Consider the following 20681-nt stretch of genomic DNA (forward strand, 5'->3'; position numbering starts at 1 on the left):
CCCTTAGAACAGCCGAAATAATTGAAATGCACACACGATTTCTATCATTGAAAATTGAGAGAGTGGCCATGTTTGTGTTCTGCTGCTTCGCGTAAATACCGCGCGGTGGCGCAACCGCGCGGAGTGGGGCCGATACGTCTAGTAACAAAAATTCACTATTTACGAACTCAACCTTCTGTGTTTCATATTTAAGCGACTGTAAACGTTTCAGACGCGTACGTGGCGTTAAACAGACTTAATCGTTGAATCTTAAAGACAAATCGAATATTTATTTCTATTTAACTCTCCTGATTGACGTAATTGAATTTGGTCTCGAAATTGTGACTATTTTTCAACCGAATAGCATATTTGATTGGCGCAACCGCGCGGAGTGGGGCCGATACGTCTAGTAACAAAAATTCACTATTTACGAACTCAACCTTCTGTGTTTCATATTTAAGCGACTGTAAACGTTTCAGACGCGTACGTGGCGTTAAACAGACTTAATCGTTGAATCTTAAAGACAAATCGAATATTTATTTCTATTTAACTCTCCTGATTGACGTAATTGAATTTGGTCTCGAAATTGTGACTATTTTTCAACCGAATAGCGTATTTGATTCGGTAATTCTAATTCAAATTTGTTACAAATATTAACTAAAACTACATGGGGGTATCAGTGCAATCAGTTAATCAGATTTTGCCAACTGTCACTTGGGGTTATGCGTGGCAAATTGTCTCATTTTCAAAATTGATGAGAAATTCCATAATCATTTTTCTTTCTCAAATGAACAGATCACGAAATATATTTTCATCAAACATTTTTGACAAACCTTCACTTTAGAGTTACCAATCCAATATGGCGCCCGTTTCAAAAATCATGACGATCTTCAGTCAAAAACCAGGCCAAAAATCTACTTTCTCGTGGAGATATTTACGTATAAAATGAACCACAGGTACTGCATTTCTGATGACGTTTCGAGCCCGAAGTGTAAGTTGTTAATTGAACCATTAACGAGAGGTGCGGATCTGCACTTTTACACCCGTGATTTTACGTGCACCAGACTTATGATTGAGTCGAGTTCCTTTTATCTGAAGAATGATTACTTGTATTAGTATTGTTTCATTGAATAGTTGGCATCGTTTCAAGTGAAGCGGTGTTAACAAAGGAAGTTTCATTTTACTAATTAACTTTATTTATCATGAATAATCATTTTAACCATTATAGCAGTGAGATGATGAGCACGACCTTTTCTGTTTCGTAGCATTTGTTGTAAACGTTCATCAATAAATATTTTCAGTATGTCACACCATTCCATTCAGTACACGCACCGTAGCCAAGATGTCTACACGATAACAAAACACTTACCTTTCATTGTTCTAAAGGCTACATCCAGTGTCAAAAATGGTCAGTCACAACTGCGCATGCGTGAACAGCAGCAATAAAGCAAGAATGAATAGTTAGCCGTATCACGACGCCGACGGCAAAATAGTTCGACATAGAGTTACGTTGATTGAATATCTGAAAAATCCTTGTCAATCTTATTTCTTCTCATATTGTTTTTTTATTACAGAATTTCATACATTCTACAATTGATGTATGATAGGCCTACTAGTGAATTCGAGAGATAACAGGGTCATTCTAAAGTACGAAACGACGAAATTACGAAATACTAAAAACTAAATTATCGTCGGTTTATGTTAATAATCGATGCATGTGGTCGGCAGTATCGCACTGTGTCATTTACAAGGGATAAGGATTCGTAAAGACAGTTCAAGGTCAGGAATCGTTCAAATTGCTTGTCACTACTTTGTTTTGCGTTAAAAAGATCGACATGTAGGATGAGTATCGCTTCACCATGCTTTACTGCGTCTGAGTTCATGGAATGGCGGAGCGTATTCATTTGGTTTTGAGAACATTCTACAATTATTTCTACTAATTGTAGGATACTTTTAAACCAACAAGAAAAGTTTAGAAAATAAAGTCCTACATGTAACGACAAAAATTTTGAGAGTACGGCCCGTGATGGGCGTTATAATGAGCTTTGACTATACCATAGTCGTGTTTGAAATATTACCATTTCGTTTCGTGCTTCAGTAATAGTCGCAAAAATGAACGTTTCGTAATTTCGTTTCCCATTTCGTAATTTCGTTTTGCGTTTGTACTTTCGTTTCGTTATTTCGCTTCATATTTCGTCATTTTGTTTCATATTTTCGCAATTTCGTCGTTTCGTACTTTAGCTGGACCCCAGGAAATATTGTACGAATCCGCTCATGTTTTACGTTAGTAGATCAAGTTCACTTCATACTACATCGCTAAAATCCCCCAAAACCACATACGCTAGTTTACTGTTTCTGATGTTTTGCCTCTAAACTCGGTCTCACCGCCGCGACAGCTGGAAAGCTGCCTCCGTTTTTGACTTAAGGGTGGCAGGCTTAGTCTATCTATCTCATTAAAAACTTCCAAAAACCTAATCGTGACAATGTAAATAAAACCCGATCAACACTGTTTATACGTTAGAGTGTACACATGTATTCAATATCCATGTGCCTACGCCGCTTTCTGTATATTAGAAACACAAAACTGCTCCCCGTGTGAAAAACTTTTACTTTTAGGCAAACTCAGCACCAGATGTGAAGTACCGATTGCGCACCCCACTACGGAGAAACCCATCCTCATCGGAGCTACACCGTCGATGTTATAAACTGCACTTCCGTTACTCAAGGACCATACTCTCATCTGGAGAATTTGCGTTTCGAAATGTGCTTCCTTTCTATCTAGTCAACACGCGGGACAATCAACTTAGAGGACTTTATACATCAACATCAATCTATCCGAGAAAAGAACTACGATAAACTATCGGACTATTTACATGTAGAAAACGACAAAAAAATGAAAAAAATGGAAAAAAATCTTCAACCTTGTAACAAAGCTATTTCCAAAATTTCGATGCATTGAAATAGGTAGCCAGAAAAATTTACCCCAATCAGTCGCTTGCCGGTTCAGACTGGAAGATTGTTTGAATGAACCGGAACCGAATTTCCCAGTTATGTACTTTAATTTAAACAAAAAATTCTGTAAACTCGACCGCCGATCACACAAATATCTGTACTTCGATTTCCGATTTCAAAATCAAACCCCCTGTTTCGCTCCCGTCAGGTTTGGTGAGTCTGTAAGGGACACTCAATCAAAAAAATCAAACGAAATTTACCGACCAAATAAATAACAGGGACAATCCCTAATTTAAGATCAAAATCCCCAAAAAGCGGCATAAAATTGCCCATTTACAACCAAATTAAGAACCAAATTAAGGCCTTATCAATAGCCCTCAGAAGCAGTCGCCATTTTACTGCTTTATAAAACTGCATTATTTTTCCTAAGCCCGTTAATCATTTTGGATGAGATATCAGTAAACACGAATTTAACATCCCGTTTTAAACTAACAGATCCAGTGCAGCTGAATCTAAAATCTGGGAAACTAACTGCATTTCCCATATTCCTAGGGTATGGACTTCATTATATGCTTAAGATCCACTCCCATAGCATAGGAAAAATCCTTATCACAGCTTATATCGGAATGTGATTCGAATCGTATTTGCTTCAGATGCTTCTGGTTTTCCATGATTTTCTGGGTAGTTCGCACTGATCCACCCATGTTAAACAACCACGTTTGTAGGGACAGATGGATGGACCCAGGTAATGGTCCTCATTCGAAAGGCTTACCTTTGCATACGTCATTTACCATTGCGTAACCGAACGTACAATTAGAATCTGAAATTCGAGAATAAAAATTCATCGATTAGCAGCAAAATCTTTACACACTGACGCAGATTCAGCACTGGGAAAAAATGAAAATTAGATGCAAGTTGGTGGTTCATTTGGCAAATGTGGATTAACAAATACGAGTATGTGCACCACACTACAAAAACAAAAACCTTTAAAGACTGGTTGCCGGGTTGCTTCTGGGAGCACCTGACGGATATATTCAATTTTCGGTTCGAGTCCTGGTACTTTCCATATTTTCATTATGGATCTTCGATTGCAGTGCCGTAAAAATTAATTTCATTTCATTATCAACTGTTTTGTAGCCCGCAAAAGATTCATCCCGTAACAAAGTGATGACACTCTTATTCAGTAGCACTGTCTGGCGGGCTCAATCCTCTCCAAGAGCTCCGTCTAGCGGGACAAATTCAATTCAAACTCATTTTTAACACCCTCAACCCGCTGGGGGAGAGACCAGCGAAGAACATTCAACCAAGAAACTCTGTCGCCACCAGGGTTTGAACCCATAAACCCTGGATTGACGAGACCAGTGACCGGCGGCTTACCCCACTCGGCCACTGCGCTTCAAAGTTCAAATCAATACAGTTAATACTTTATAGCTTTCTTAAACAAAACATCAGTTTTTGCACTCCTCGTGGCTGATATTTTATCCGAATATAATAAACCCGGAACAAAAAACTTTGAACCGTTTGATCTTTGTTGAAGCATTAAATTTCTCTCCTCGTAATTCTATTTCATCCTAGTATATTTTTACATTTTAGTAGTCGAATGAACAATAATCAGTGTATGCTTTCAGTGATACATTCTATCATATAAAATTCAATTGTGGGACTTTGTTATTAATATTTCTCCATCTCTATCTACCGCAGCTACAATTATTAGAAATCTACTCCATTAAAGACGGCATGTTCTCCGAGTCCCTTTATTAAACATCTTGATGGTCTTTAGAAAGAGTTCAAATTTGATTCTAATTTTCTAAATAATGAAATTCTTTTGTAATCTTTTAAGCTGTTCATTTACGCTGGTTCTATTAAAACCTATATCAGGTATGTACTTCCAAAACTGTACTGTGCCAGCGTCCTCGAGTCAATTTATTTTTGAAGCTCTTTGTGTAAACTTCAAGAACGGACAATTATTGGTCGTGGATCGTTTTACTTCCCATTCAAAACATTTTTAGAACTCTTAAACACCTCAATGTGTCGCACGATATTTCTCCCAGAAATTGACCGTGTAGGCATTTGTAGTCATGTCTAGCCTTTGGAGTGAGTGAGTTTTACCGTACCCATCGCATCGTTAGGATGTCATACTTAAAGGCACCCGCCGCGCACGAGCGCATTTTTGGTAGGTATTTAGCGCAGAATTACAGGCCCACGCACACGAACCGAAAAATGAACTCATCAAAGGGAGCTGTGGCAAGTGTGTATGAAAAACCATATTTATGACATGATCTGCACCATTTACAAGGACTACATATTGTCCTCGTCAAATCTTTTTGGATATTGGGAAATTTTTCTATTCGCCATACATCTATAATCGGGATGAGGGGAAAATTCAAGTAACCCCATATCATACAGAGAGTGATACTTATGTAATAAATCTACGTTTTTCTAATCTGACATCAAAATACTAGCCGCTATCATCAGGTTTTGAGGAATGCAGCGCAAAATGCGCTGAATTTCCCGCACATGAGTGCGTAAATTGCGCTGCGTCGAATAATATCAAACGTGCTAGATATTTGGCGAACAGCAAAGATGCGCTGGGAAACTGCTGCGCTGCGCTTAAACGATGGATTTTAAACCAAAATTAATCGGGGACAACTTAGGCCGGTAAAAATTCATTCGGACCGGGCCTAATTTAAAAAGCACGTTTACTCATAAATCCCTCACTCAATACTGGATTGTTATCGAAACGATGCTTTGGCAAGCCTGGTGTAGCACTTCGGGTGATTTTTTTTCACAAGAGCGTTTCCACCATCTTGTTCGCAGTGTGCATGCTCTGCTGTATTTGTAACCAAATGCACGTGGAATCGCTGAGCACCGTGTGTCACTGCAGTGTAGGGCGTGTGCCTACGTAATAGAAGTGCATTGTTGAAGCAATAGTTATAGGGTTTTATCAAAAAAACATAAAGTGGAAAAATGTACAGCTTATAAAAGCGTGTAAACCACCAATCTTAGGTGGAAAATAGCTCACAAACAAATAGTCGTAAAGATATGATCTTGGTATCACTGGTTTCAGCTAGCCTAATGAATAAGTTCAATGAAACCTTTTATGCGTTGGTATTCCACTAGATGGCAAGTGAGTTTGAGCAATTTCTAACACTCGAGGGGTGTTCACATGCATTGTAGTGGGCTCTATGGTTGTTATCAGATGACTCTGGTAGTAGTAGCCATCATATAAGCATATGGATGTAAACAAGAGGTTACAGCACAACAGAGGATGCGATTGGCTGATAAATTAAGACTCAGGATATCGCTATTTCAGCATGACCTGAATACATGAGCATAGGGCAAAGGCAACTTAAAGGGAACATATTCCGATTTGTTCTACAAACATGATAGCACTCCGCTTGGAGTATACCAGAGGAAAATAGCAAAATTTAAGATTTTGCTGATTTTTTTACTGAAATGTCATTTCACTTTCTTTTCGATAATTTGAATTTGAGAGTCTGATGTTTAATAAATTCTAAAATTCTAGATAAATTATAAAGCCATAACAGCCCAGAAAACTCTTGAAAACTAAAGGGTAGATATTGAAAAAATGAAATATATACTGATATTATGATAATTATTTCTTACTTAGAATTAAATATTTGCATTGTTCGTGGCAATCATATCTTGAATCATAATTGAAAAACCCATATATGAATAACATCATAATTTCATAAAAGCATACGTATTTTTGATGACATTTTGAGTTTACTGAAAATATATGAACCCAACACCAAGTTTTCAGGGAATTCATGTTGCCGTCGATAAATAAACATCTAGCAATTTATTTTCTCAATCCTTACAACATGAAATACTGTCACAGTATGATAACCAACAAGAGTTCACAAATCATTGATTGATTAGTTACATCACAGACTCTCAAAGGAGAGTCCAATCATTGGTATAACTTTGAGCATTTTGTGTTTACATCATGGGTGTATAAATGAGTCAGAAATACGTAAGGATTATCCATTTATTTTGCTAGAGTGTATAGGTCCATGGTTACAAATGTGAGGTCACTCAAATAGGCCTAACCCCAATAAAAGAATGGCAGTTACCATCCATAAAGATGACACATTCCAGATGGGAGGCCATTAGAATTTGAAAATGATTTAAAAGTTAAAAAGAAAAGAAAAGCAAAATTATATATCATTTTATTATAAGTGGTTCGGTTACAATTAGTTCGGTGATTATATTTTTAGCAATATTCTCGCCATTAACACCTTTAGCCATATCAATTGGTGTGCTAGGTTTAAGTTCTAGTGTATTGACTGGCATAAGCTCAAAGTTGAATATAAAAAGTAATAAAGAAAAAATAAAATCTAATATAAAAGAAATAAATTAAAAAATGCATTAAATTATATAATAAGTTTAAATGGTAATATTACAATTGAAGAGCAGGATAAATTATTAAAAGAATTAATCAAATATTAATTTTCTTATTATATAAATGGGGTTTCCAAAAGCTTTCCAATTTAATAAATCAATTAAATATAATATTCCTGTAATAGACTTTAATAAAAAATATTCCCTTTAAAAATTTAGTTTTAAATTCATTAATTGATTTAGAAATTTATTTTACTGAAACAAAGTTTTTTTATTTCTATAATGGAAAATATATTCAATACATAAGAAGTTACTTTTACTCGAGATGAATATACTATATATAAAATAAAATCTAATATGAAATATTGGCATAATCAATTAGATTTTGCTGTTTATTGTGCAACAACAGGATGTGGTATAAGTTGGAACAATCATCTTAATAACTTAGATAAAAATTTGAATTATGCTGATTTAAAATTACTTCATACAATATTTATATTTCACACGTATTTTCAAATCAGAATATATTAAATGAATTAGAATGTCCTTTCTTGGATCGAAATATTTTAAAGAATTGGATAATAATATTAATCTATCTAAAGTTTTATAAAATATGTAATGAATTTAATATAGATATAAATAATTCCGACATTAGAGCGCATGGTAAATTGCATGGTGTTGGTGAACAGTTTGAAATAATAAGAATTGACTATATGCCTAGAAATGGAGCTTATCATAATTATAAAAATGATAATAATAATGGTTGGATCTATTTTATTTCAGAAAATAGTGAAGGTTTTTCCAAGCCAAATCAATCTATTAGAATTCATTTAATTTGTATTTTAGGATCACAGGTTGAAACAAGATCACCAATAGTTGGCAATGATAATACTCCATATGATATACAAAAACAAAGTTTTATTTGAAGATTCTTTTCATAATAAAAATAGATCGATTCCAGAAAATAAAGTAAGATATCAAAATTAATTTGGATTAAAGGATTTAAATAAAAAAATTATTACTGCACCAAAACTAATGGAAGGTGACAGAATTTAGAAAAAATATACAATCAACAGAAACTGAAACTAAGAATATTAAATTAAATAATGATTCTAAAATAAAAGATTACAATACATCAGAAAATATAAAAACTGATAATATTCAGCATGAAATAATTAAAACTAATAATGATAATAAATCACATGAAAATACTAAATTAGCTATAACTTGTATAGGAATTGTAATAGGAGGAATATTATATTTTAAATTTTAATTTTTATAAGATATAAATGGATGTAGAAGGTGGAGAAGATATTCCAATGGATACTTTCGATGAACCCGGTATAACCGATGAAAAACCACCTGATTTTAATGAAATTAATATTGATAATGATAATGAAACAGCATATAATAATAATCTAGCTGATGATGATGAATATTCTACTTTAGATTCTTATAATAGTGGTTCTTATTATGAATTACATGAAAAATTAGAATAATATAAAGAATTGCATGTGGTAGAATTTCAACTAGATCAGAAAGAAAAGATTTCATGAATCAATTACAACAAACAGAATTTCCCAGTAGAAGGAAGGAATTATATTTAATGAAAACTAGAGTAACAGATACAGTTGTAAACGAATTATTACTAAGAGATGTAGCATATAACGTTGATTCAGAAGGAATTGTAATACAGATTTTAAAAGATTACCCATATTTCATATATAATTTAGAATTTAGAAAATGATACATGGTATTATAATGTTGAATTAAATATAAAAAATTGTATCAATTCAATTATCTAAAATGGGTCAAGAAAATATGTTTGAACCTGGAATGTTAGCAAGATCTACTATTGAAAAATCAAAAGGTGGCTCAGAAATTCTCAGAATTGTATGGAATGCACTCGAAAAAGTAAATAAAAAAGAACCAATTCAGAATATTGATATTAACAAATATTCACCATTTAAAAATCCAAATTTTAATCCTTTTGATGTTTATCCAGAAATGGAAGAGTATGGAGATCGATTAGATAAATTAAGAACTTCAACACCAGAAACATCGAGAAGAGACACGCAACCAATTAATAATGATTCAAGTCAATTACAGTTAGTAATAGAAAAACAAATGGATTGACTAAATAATTCAGAAGAATAGATAAATAGTACTTTAGATAAATTTGGTACTGAAACTGGAACAAATCAAACGCAATCTTTATTTAAAAAAGGATTTCCTGATTTAACTTATGAAGATTTAGAAATATTTCCTAAACAAGCACGTAGAGAAATTAAAGGGGCACAAATATCAGCTGATAAAACTGCGCACGATAAAATGATTAGAGATCAAAAAATAAATTGCCCATGGGCAAAGTGTGGTTTACCTTGAAAGCTAGAGGTTGTTTGGAGTAAGGGCATTGCTTGAAAAATCTTATTAATTCGTGTCTTCAAAGTTCTAGAAGTTTATATTGTATTTTATCTTTCTTACAGTATTATTTTGTAGTCAAATAAGACCAAATATAAACATTTGTTTATGGTCTACGTCCAAAATTTCGTAGGGTACGGGCAGGCGCGGCAGGGAAACTATTTCATATTTTCAAAAAAATATTTTTAACAATATGAAAAAATATTCAAATAAAATTCATATGATGTCACATATCAGAGGGTGGCTGAATATTGAGTCTTGGGAACGAAACCTCTTCCAATGTATGGCCGCGGAAGCTAAAACAACGGGGCGTAGTATTAGATCGTTTTAAATCCTGGAATGTATCACTACAATATTCAGACCTCGACCTATACCTATAGTTTGCTGCTTAGTATTTTCAGGTCACAAGAAATTACAATTCATTACAAATTCTATTAAACAGAAAACACAGCGCTTATCTTCTGTTACGGCGATTATTCAGCCTGTTATCATAGCAAACGTGCACGCGCCAAGCAGCGCTACAGCATCACCATATAGTAGTCTGTATGAGCGAGCGTGTGTTTGTGTGTGCAACAGTCCAATGTTTAGCACTCTTGCGCAAGTGGATGCCTTGTGTAGTGAACGTTCGCTTCACTTCAATCTCAATCACCAATCACCGGGTATCAAAATGAAACAATACCTATGGCGGTATGTGAAATAATTATATTCGTACCAGCAATGAGCATCTAAAATTCGCACATATACGGTACCAGTCCAATGAACGTTCGCCATTAATGGCTTTCCCATAATTATTCTTTAGTAGCGCCGGAATTCCCCGTATATCCCAAAAACAGCCAATCACATTCGCTCGTAGAGACGAGACCCCCGATCGAGGTCATTGCAATTTTATACGCAAGTGCAAAGATTTTTCCCGCCAAAATCAGTTTTTCGTCGAATTTAAACAAAGTTGACCATGTCATCGATGGAGGTTCGTCATGTCTTCAATCGCATCGATAATACGTCGTTTAACCCGAGAACCAATCAAAAAAATGCTCACATAAAAAAAGGTACCGCGATTTTACATGAATTGGCTCAATGCCAACCTCATACTGCTGACCAATTAAAAAACCAATTAATACATTAGAAGATGAATGAACTAAATCAAGTAAAGGATTAGAACAATTAGTGTCCGATTTAGATCATCAAGTAATTGATGAAATAGAATATAGACAAAAAGAATTAATTTAGAAAAATAAATTGATGATTTAAAATATAATTCAGAATTACAGAAAGAAGAAATTAAATGATTATTAAAATCATACGATTATAATATTAAAAGATTAAAAGTTTTTTTTAAAGATTTTTTGATAAAACCTAATTCTTAAGTATCATGGAAAGATAGAATAAAATTATCATTTAAATTAGAAGGTATAACAATTCTTTCAATTCTAACAGCTGTAACTATGGTATTTACAACAATAGGTTTAGCTATATCAAATTCATTAAAATCTCCACCAAATCCTAATAAACCGGATAAACCACCGAGTCATAATTCTGTAGAAGATAAAGTTAAGGATGGTTTGAAAGAATTGCAAAATATTTAAGGGAACTATCTAAAAAAATATGCTCCAGCTTTACCGGGCGTTATAGCATCAATTGTTGGTTTTGTTTTAAAATCTGCTGGAAATATTAAATATTATGCTGGAAAGTAACTGGTAATGATAATAATTATGTCGTAGATAATGTTGGAAGATATCTATTTAAAAAATCAATTATAAAGATTGGACCAGAAACAGTTTTTCATTAGATGATTATCATTTATTTACGCATTATTAAGTTTTATGATTAACAAAAGAAAATAGAAACAAGGCAATTTGATACTACGTATCTATTTCCCCCGCGATAGCCAGTAGGGAATTAATGACCCCTGAAGACACTGATCTTTGGTAAAGAAAAATGATGAGTGTATCCAGGGATAACCATACTATGAAATATCATTTTCCTGCCATGAATGATTATTTAAGAATTGAGTTTACAGGGTTTTAGGCAAAAGACGTCTACCAACCTTGACATTTGACCCTAGAACTCCAAAATCACTAATGCACATCCTCTCCCCAGGGGTAATCATTCTATGAAATAGCATTGTTCTGTTATCAATGGTTCTTCTTGAATCGTATTTACAAGGTTTCAAATGAATGACCTGTAGTGACCTTGACCTTTGGTCCTTGGACCCCAAAATCAATAGGGCACATCCTCTACTTAGGGGTAATCATACTACATAATATCGTGGTCCTGCTATCGACGGTTCTTCTTGATCACGTTCACAAGGTTTTACACGAATGACCTGTAGTGACCTCGACCTTTGATCCTTGGACTCCAGAATCTATAGGGCACATCCTCTCCCTAGGGGTAATCATGCTACGTAATATCATGGTCCTGCTATCAACGGTTCTTCTTGAATCGCGTTCTTAAGGTTTTACATGAATGACCTTTAGTGAACTTGACCTTTGGTCCTTGGACGCCAAAATCAAGAGGGCACATCCTCTCCCTAGGGGTAATCATACTACGTAATATCATGGTCCTGCGATCGACGGTTCTTCTTGAATCACGTTCACAAGGTTTTACATGAATGACCTGTAGTAACCTTGACCTTTGGTCCTTGTACCCCAAAATCACTAGGGCACATCCTCTCCCTAGGGGTAATCATACTACTTAATATCATGGTCCTGCGATCAATGGTTCTTCTTGAATCACGTTCACAATGATTTACATGAATGGCCTGTAGTGACCTTGACCTTTGGTCCTTGGACCCCAAAATTAATAGGGCACATCCTCTCCCTAGGGGTAATCATACTGTGCAATATCATAGTCCTGCGATCAACGGTTCTTCTTGAATCGCGTTCACAAGCTCACGCGGACGGACGGACGGACGGATGCGGATACCAAGTCCCCGCTCGCAGCCTACGCCGCGCGGTGGACAATAATATGATATTTCAAGGTATCCAATCAGAAAACCAAAATAAATTAAGATCAGAAGCTAATAATGCAGTAGTAACTTATGACATAGATAAAAAAAACTATATTTGTACATAAAGAATATATCTTTACATTATTAGTAACATTTATTCATCACTCAGATTTATTATATATATTACTGTTTCAATAATAATATTTATTTATCACACAGATTTATTATATATATTACTGTTTCAATAATAATATTTATTTATCTCAAAGATTTATTATATTACTGTTTCAATAATGATATTCATTTATCTCACAGATTTATTAGATATATTTGATTCAGTAATATTTATTTATCTCACACATTTATTATATATTACTCTTTCAGTAATGATAAATCTATGTGTCTCTATTGTCTTGAGTAGTTTAGTAGTTTCAAAAATAATTTAAATCAGTAAGAATAAAATAAAGTTTTATTCTTTATATACTAAAAGTACTAAGACTACTAAAGACATAAAGACACATATATATATATATATATATATATATATATATATATATATATATATATATATATATATATATATTTGATTCAGTAATACATATCATAGATTTATTTATCTCACAGATTCATCATATATATTTTATTTTTTCAAGTACTAATACAATACAGATTTATTCTTTATGTACTCAAAGTACTAAGACTACTAAAGACAACAAAGACACGGGGGGGGGGGGTATTAATTGAAATATCTTTTACTGAGGTTATTTTGTAAGTTTATATTCATCGGCAAATTGAAGCATCAGAAGTAATTTGGAACCTTTATTATTTTTATCCGAAAAGTAATTTTTAACCTTTATTATTCATATATTCATCATGTAATTCAGTAGGTATAATTTGATTTACTTCCGGAGATTATTGCATAGATTTTTTTTATCTTTATTGTAGAATAAAACTAAAAATCTTATATTCTCCCTAAAATCTTTAACAATTGAATTATATTTTTGATTTAAAACCCATGTTGTATTTCCAAAATGTCTCCCAGAGAAAGCTATATAGCATAGTTCACTTTCTCTAATTTTTGAATCATGTAAATTTGCACAATCATATATGATGAATGATGTATTTGATCCTGTATAAATATCAATTGCTATTTTATTACAATTAACTAAATTTTCTTTTACAGTTTTAGGATCTAATATAATAAACTTTTTTATCTCAACTATATCCATATTATATGTTAAATTCATTTCATAAGGAGGACAGAATAATATTATATTAGCAAAATGATTTTTATAACAAAATGTGTTTTACCACAGTTTATTTATCATCATACCCTTTATATTCAACCAAACAATATTTCTTGCCACGTTATGTTTTTGTTTTCATTACTTTTTCTTTTTAGTATTATATATCATCTGGGTTTGGTACCAGTGATAATTCTTGTTGATAAAAATAACCTAATATTTCTTCATCTTTTAGATCTTCTAATTTATAAACAAGTTTAGTTTAGTTAATATTATTTTTTTAATTTTGAATATTTCTTCAGTAAAATTTGGAGTATAACCTTTATAAAATGTTTTTCGAATGTTTTTCGATATTTAGATATTCTAACATGTTGTCCAATTTTAAATTTAGGTTCTCCGAAATCATGTGTAACAAACACTCCATATAAATTGTTCTAAACAACCTCTAAATTATATTCTTTTCTAGCTTTTATAGGTTTCATACTAATACTTGAATGTTTAGAATTATTATAACCTTCCACTAAATCATCTTATACATCATTATATTTATATGTTTCATTAGCAGTAAAATATTTCCATATTCTAGATTTCAATGTTTTATTAAATCTTTCTATAATAGATGCTTTTTTGTCAGAGTTTGTTGAAAAATATTCTATATTGTTATCAGATAATAATTTTCTAAAATGTTTATTATAAATTTTTTTACCTTCATCAAATTGTATCTTATCTGAAATAGCTTCTTTAAATATTAATTTGAACGCATTAGTAACTTCTATACCAGTTTTATTTTTGATTGTAATTGACCATGCGTATCTACTGAATATATCTATAACATTTAATATCCAAAGATATACTTTATTGTATTCGTCTAGGTATCTTCATATCTATTAAATCTGCTTGCCATTGTTGATCAATATATGAAACCATAACTTTTCTTGTTAGATAACTTCTATCTATTTTGTCATGGATTTGATTTGTTGGTTGATTTTGTAACCATACTTTTAATTCACTATATGTTATATTTTCATTATTAAATTTTATTTGATCCCAAAATTCTGAAACACTAGAATATGATACTTCACTCTCCGGGTTATAATATATATCTTCAATATTGTTCTTTTTTCATCTTATTTTAATCCATTAATAATAATTAAGATCAATGATAATTTCAATGATTTTATCATTTGATTTATTTTCTGGTAATATAGGTTTATTATCATCATTATTACTATTAAATTTGAATTTATATATTACATCAGAAAATATAATTACTGTGATTAATCCAGTTGTAATATAAAAGTTATTATTTCTCTTAGTATTAGAAGAATTAGATTGATTATTATTCGAATTAATAACAGATAATTTCTGTGATTTATTTATATCAGTTAATTTCTTTTTCTTAACTCGTTTTAACTCAGAATATCTTTTACCTAATTTAATTTGTTTTTCAGATCTAGGCTTTTTCGTAATATAATCACTAATTTATTTTACTTGATTTTTGTTCTGATTCAATATCTGTATCGATATTATCTGATTTTTATCTTTGTATTCTATAGGTTTCATATTAGAAAATGTTATTACACCAGTAGAAATTAATGTCATTTTTCCAACTAATTGAAAAGAAGCATATCCAACCCATTTTGGTAATTCTTTCATGACTAAGTAATCATTGTTTAAATCAGTATTTAATTTATTTTCATCATTAGTTGGTATTATCCGGTTGCATACCTAAGAATAACATTTTACTATTCCATCACTAATATAATCATTTATTCCAGCTAATCTAGCTTCTTCATATATTTTAGAATATTTTATTACTTTTTCTTTGTCCATAGAGTCTAATTCTTGATATGTTATAACTTTTACTTAGGAATTCTTTGCATTTACCACTAGCAATTAGTAATTCGAGTTGATGTTTATAATATAAATAGTATTCAATATCAATATTATTATTTTGAATACAATTAGTTGCTACATTATCATTATTATCAGTAATACCTAAATCTTCAATTGTCCTTTCAATATCAATATTATTCTTATTGGATTTCTTAGACATTTATTTTAGAAAAAAGTGAAGAAAATTTTATACTTATTCTTCAAATGATACTAGTAACTCTTTGGGTTAATACTAGCTAGTTAAGTTAAATAATTCTAGTATTAACTAGATTTGAATATCTATTTGAAGTTATGTAATTTTTATTCAATTCTTATCAAAATCTATTTAATATAGTGTTAATTAGAATTAAATAAGAATATATTAAAATTATAATAGAATTCAATAGCTAGTTATAGATACGTAATTCTAAATACTTTCAATATGAATTAGGATTTAATATCTCACTACTTTTGTTTATCTATAAGGAGCAATTAAATTGTCCAGATAAGTCATTTCGGATCCTTGATATTACTCCCTAAAACTGAAAATTAATTTCGAAAATAATAGAAACCGCTATTCGGGCAAAATATCATACATTGAAAATCTATACAGTATGACAAAACAGCTAAGTCTCATTCGATGTAACATCCATAATTTCTGATTCTGCATCTTCACTTTCTTGTGATAAACTTCTTGTTACCTAAAAGAGAAATCTATCTAGATCGTAGAATAGAATTAACTTGAAGTTGTAGTTGCCAAATATAAATTGCTGCACTTAAACATATTTAAAGGTTTCTTTTTAAGTATCCCCTTTCCCGAATTCTTAATAACAACAAAAACGGTACTTAGATTTATTGCTGGAACCGAAAACTCCGAATTGTATTGCAAGAGAGAAATCCTGTGCGTATGTCGACCACGGGTGTTCGTTTATAATGAAATTAATCAATTTTATGTGTGCAATTATGTGACAGGTGTTTTGACATACAGGCAGTTTTACGATCGGGCGTTGTTGCTGGTTTTCTAAGCGCTTAATAAAGTCTCAGTATACGGTTCTTTATTTGGGTCACTATTCCATTGCTCAATAAATGTCTTTGCTTTATCTAACTGATCTAATTACAATTTCATATCTAGTTTGTTAGACTTAATTATATTTTCTTTCTTTTCGAGAGGTTTTAGATTCTTCCAATTCCATATCAATTTCTTATTGTATTCATCATTCATGTTAAATTTAGATATCGGCAATACGTGATCTATATGGAAATAATCTCCGTAAATATTTGTGTTCATTTCATCATCGAAATGATATACAAACCATGATTTTAAGAATTCATCCGAACAATCCAATAAATTAGATAGCGTAACTGAATGTTTATCTTAACTGAATGAATTTGATAATCTATAACCTAGACATTGTTTTAATTTAAAATTAAAATCTGTTTGATATTTTTCTTTATGATAATTATTTTGAAACGGTTTAACATGGTCTGGATTATTTTCTTTCCATTGCTTAATTTTATCTTTGCGTGTTTCAATATTATCTCTATAATATTGTTGACTACTTACTTAATTCACACTTCGAATATTTCTTATGATAAATATTTACTACACTATGCGTAATATTTATAGTTTGTGGCTGTTTACTTTCCATTTATTATACATATTTTTTACTAAAATTGATTAACATGTTATAATCCCTTTAATAATCTCATTTTCTTTCTCTTCATCCCTTTTGAACTTTAAGTATTCATCTAAATTGCAACCATAAGCAACTGTTTGAATTCCATCATCTAATATATATCTTTTATCATCAAATGGGTTTAGACTAACTTCTTCTATTTCTTCTATAAACATTTCGTGGTACTCAGATCTTTAACATTTCATCTTATGTTTTCTAACTTCTTCATTAAATAAACAATTGATGTTATCTTTAAAATGAATATTTTTTTCAACAAGGCTTTTTGTAATACCTTTCAATCTTTTAGATTCATGAGTTTTATAACTATACATTTTAGATCGAATTCCAATGAACTCTATCATTTCTTCACCACCGAATTCATCCTTAAACTTCCCAGGAACTTTTCTATTATCATCGTTAAACAATCCATGATTTTTAGGATAATTACTGAAATCCAAATGATGTTTTAATGTTTTTAAATCATCTGTTATTTAGTAGTTTTTATTACTAGTAAATTTTATCGCAGCCAAAACAAGGAATTTTGTACACTCCGCAGTCCAAAGGTTTAGATTTATTGTTTTTTACCAAAGTCTTACTAATATTGTTTTCATAAGTGAAAATAATTTGTTTTTCCAATAAAGGGAGAGAGTGACGAAACTTTTCCAAAACATGTGCATACGGAACTACACTGAATTCTGAAATGTGTTTTTTATTTTCTGGAGGTTTAGAATTGAAGAAAGTTCGTTTAGCCTGAAAATAGCGATTTTCAAAATGTGATCAGGGTATGCCAATTTTTTGAGTGAGTTAGATATATGGTCAAATTCAGCCGAAAGCAAGGTTTCATCGCAGATCCGTAATGCACGGAGAAAGAGGCCTTGAGCGAGACAAATTTTGATTGATTTAGCAGTAAACGAAAAGAAGTTAAGGTATGCCTCGGTGTTGATAGGTTTACGGTAAACTGAGCAAATCAAATGAGAATATTTATTGTGAATTAGAACATCTAAAAACGGAATTTGGTCATTTTGTTCCCATTCAAAAGTGAATTTCAAAGAGGGATATTGGGAGTTGATGAAGTCGATAAAAGTGGTAAGATCAAAATCATTAGAAACTAAGCACTCTTTTCAGAATTCATTGTAGTTCGAAATTAAGACTGGTGTAATACGCTCTCTAGACCTTGTCAGAGTGACTAATCTTGCTGCAAGGTTTTGGATGAGCTGGAGTCTGTGTACTAAGCCAGCATTTACACCAACTGAACATGAATTGCAGAATGTATCGTCATAAATATCATTTCATCGAATATCAAACCAGATCCTTCAAAATATTTATCTTCTACGTTACTTTTTATTTCATTATTACATTTATTTTATCTATCATCTATATGTTGTTTTAAAATAATATGTTGTGAATGAGAATTTATATTATATATTGGTTTATCTTCAGATTTTATGAATTTAACTATTCTACGTCTGTAATTATTTTTATAATATTTTTCATATTTTCTTAATGTTTCTAATTTTCTTCTAATGTTTTACCTTCATAAAATTTAAATTCAATAGCAGCTGGTCCTATATCACTTTTAAATGCTTCGGTTATTTCAATATCTTTTTTATCATCTAATGAATTATTATAATTTCTAACATCTTCCATGTATGGTATTTTATTGTTTAATTTATTTTTTATTCTTTTAATTGTGCTTTGTTCTTTATCATTATTTTCATCGAAATAATCTTCACCTAAAATATCATTATTAACATCTCTAATATGATTTTTCGATTTCAAATGTTGTTCATAATATCTTTTGTTACTGAATGATTGATTACATGTATCACATTTATATATTTCTTTTTCATTCTTAAATTCTTCTAATTTAGTTTCTAATATATCATTATTATATTGCAATTTCAATTCATTCTCTAAGTGTGTTAAAGTTGTATTAAGTCTTGCTTTTTTAGATTTATCTATAATTTTACATGTTGGACAGTTGTACTTCTTGTTTGCTTCCATTTATTATATAAATTTTTTTATTAAAATTGATTTTATATTATTCGAAATCAATATCATGGTGTCCTTTTTCATTCTTACCTTTGTATATGAAATAGAAATCACCTGAATATAATTCTTCTAGATCTTCACTATATAATCTATAAAATCTATCTGGTAAATATGTTCTGAATTTATATTTATTTCCTTTTAATCCTTCATACTCTCAGTGAAAAACTAATTTATTACCAAATCTATGAGTAATTGTTTCAATATTTGTAATTAAATATTTCTAATGTAATGTTGATTCTGTTAACTTTTTGAATTTATAATCTACAGATTTGACATTTGTAGTATCTTTAATTCTATTTTAGAAATCACTGTGTATTTATTTACTCTCCACTTATCATACATATTTCTTATTAAAATTGATTTTCATAAATATGATATTCATTTATATAATGTTCATATATATGAATATTGTTAGAAGTAATGGGGAAGTGTTTTTTCAGATTAAAGGTTGAAAAGTTGAGTGAAAAATAAAAATTAAATTCGAGCGTGTGAGAATTTATTTCAATTTTTATGAGCTCGACCTTTCGACTGAGGCGAAATATTTGACTAGGCGAAAGAGGAGAGTGAATCTTTGAAAAAGATAAAATCTGCGTGGGATGCAGATCAAGCGCGAAATAGTAAGTTTTGTCATATTTCAGTTTCCAGATTATTGCATCACACCACTCAATGCTGCGTAGGGAAGTTCATGGACATCAAAATAAAACAAAAGAATCTTATACCGGGATAAACCTCTGTACACGAAAGATGTGCCTTTGATGAGGAATTAAGATGCATGTTGTGTAAATTTAAATAGCTTTATTTCCTATTTATATATCAAATATTGAAAATTGTATTTTTGTGAAATTGGTAGACATATAAATTCAAATATAAAACTTATCAATTCATAATACTTTTTTTGATATTTCTATTAGCCAATAATCTCTTTCTTAGTCTTTTTTGTCGTCTTTGAAGTCGATGATTTCTTGGCAGCAGCTCTGGTATTCGATGCTGAAGAACAACGCAAATTTGCCTTGCTGACACTGTATAATTGTTTACGTAGATTTGAACCGCCCTTTAGCCGTTTACCAGCCTTTTAACTCAATTTCTCGAAGTGACCCACAATAAATCCATTTATACGCGCATGTTTATACTTTTTTTTATAAAATCTTGCCAAACCAAATAAATGTTCGG

General features: G+C 31.1%; 1 protein-coding gene across 1 annotated transcript in view; it reads right to left on the minus strand.

Moving 5' to 3' along the window:
* The window catches only part of LOC141898669 (uncharacterized), a 127171-nt gene that overhangs the window by 21011 nt on the left and 85479 nt on the right, over positions 1 to 20681 (minus strand). Inside the window, exon 14 of the mRNA XM_074784704.1 lies at positions 3704 to 3751. Within this exon, the coding sequence (XP_074640805.1) occupies positions 3704 to 3751 (48 nt within the window). The remainder of the gene's footprint in view (positions 1 to 3703; positions 3752 to 20681) is intronic.

This window comes from Tubulanus polymorphus, chromosome 2 (genome assembly GCF_964204645.1).
Source record: "Tubulanus polymorphus chromosome 2, tnTubPoly1.2, whole genome shotgun sequence".
In the NCBI taxonomy this organism is placed as follows: Eukaryota; Metazoa; Nemertea; class Palaeonemertea; order Tubulaniformes; family Tubulanidae; genus Tubulanus; species Tubulanus polymorphus.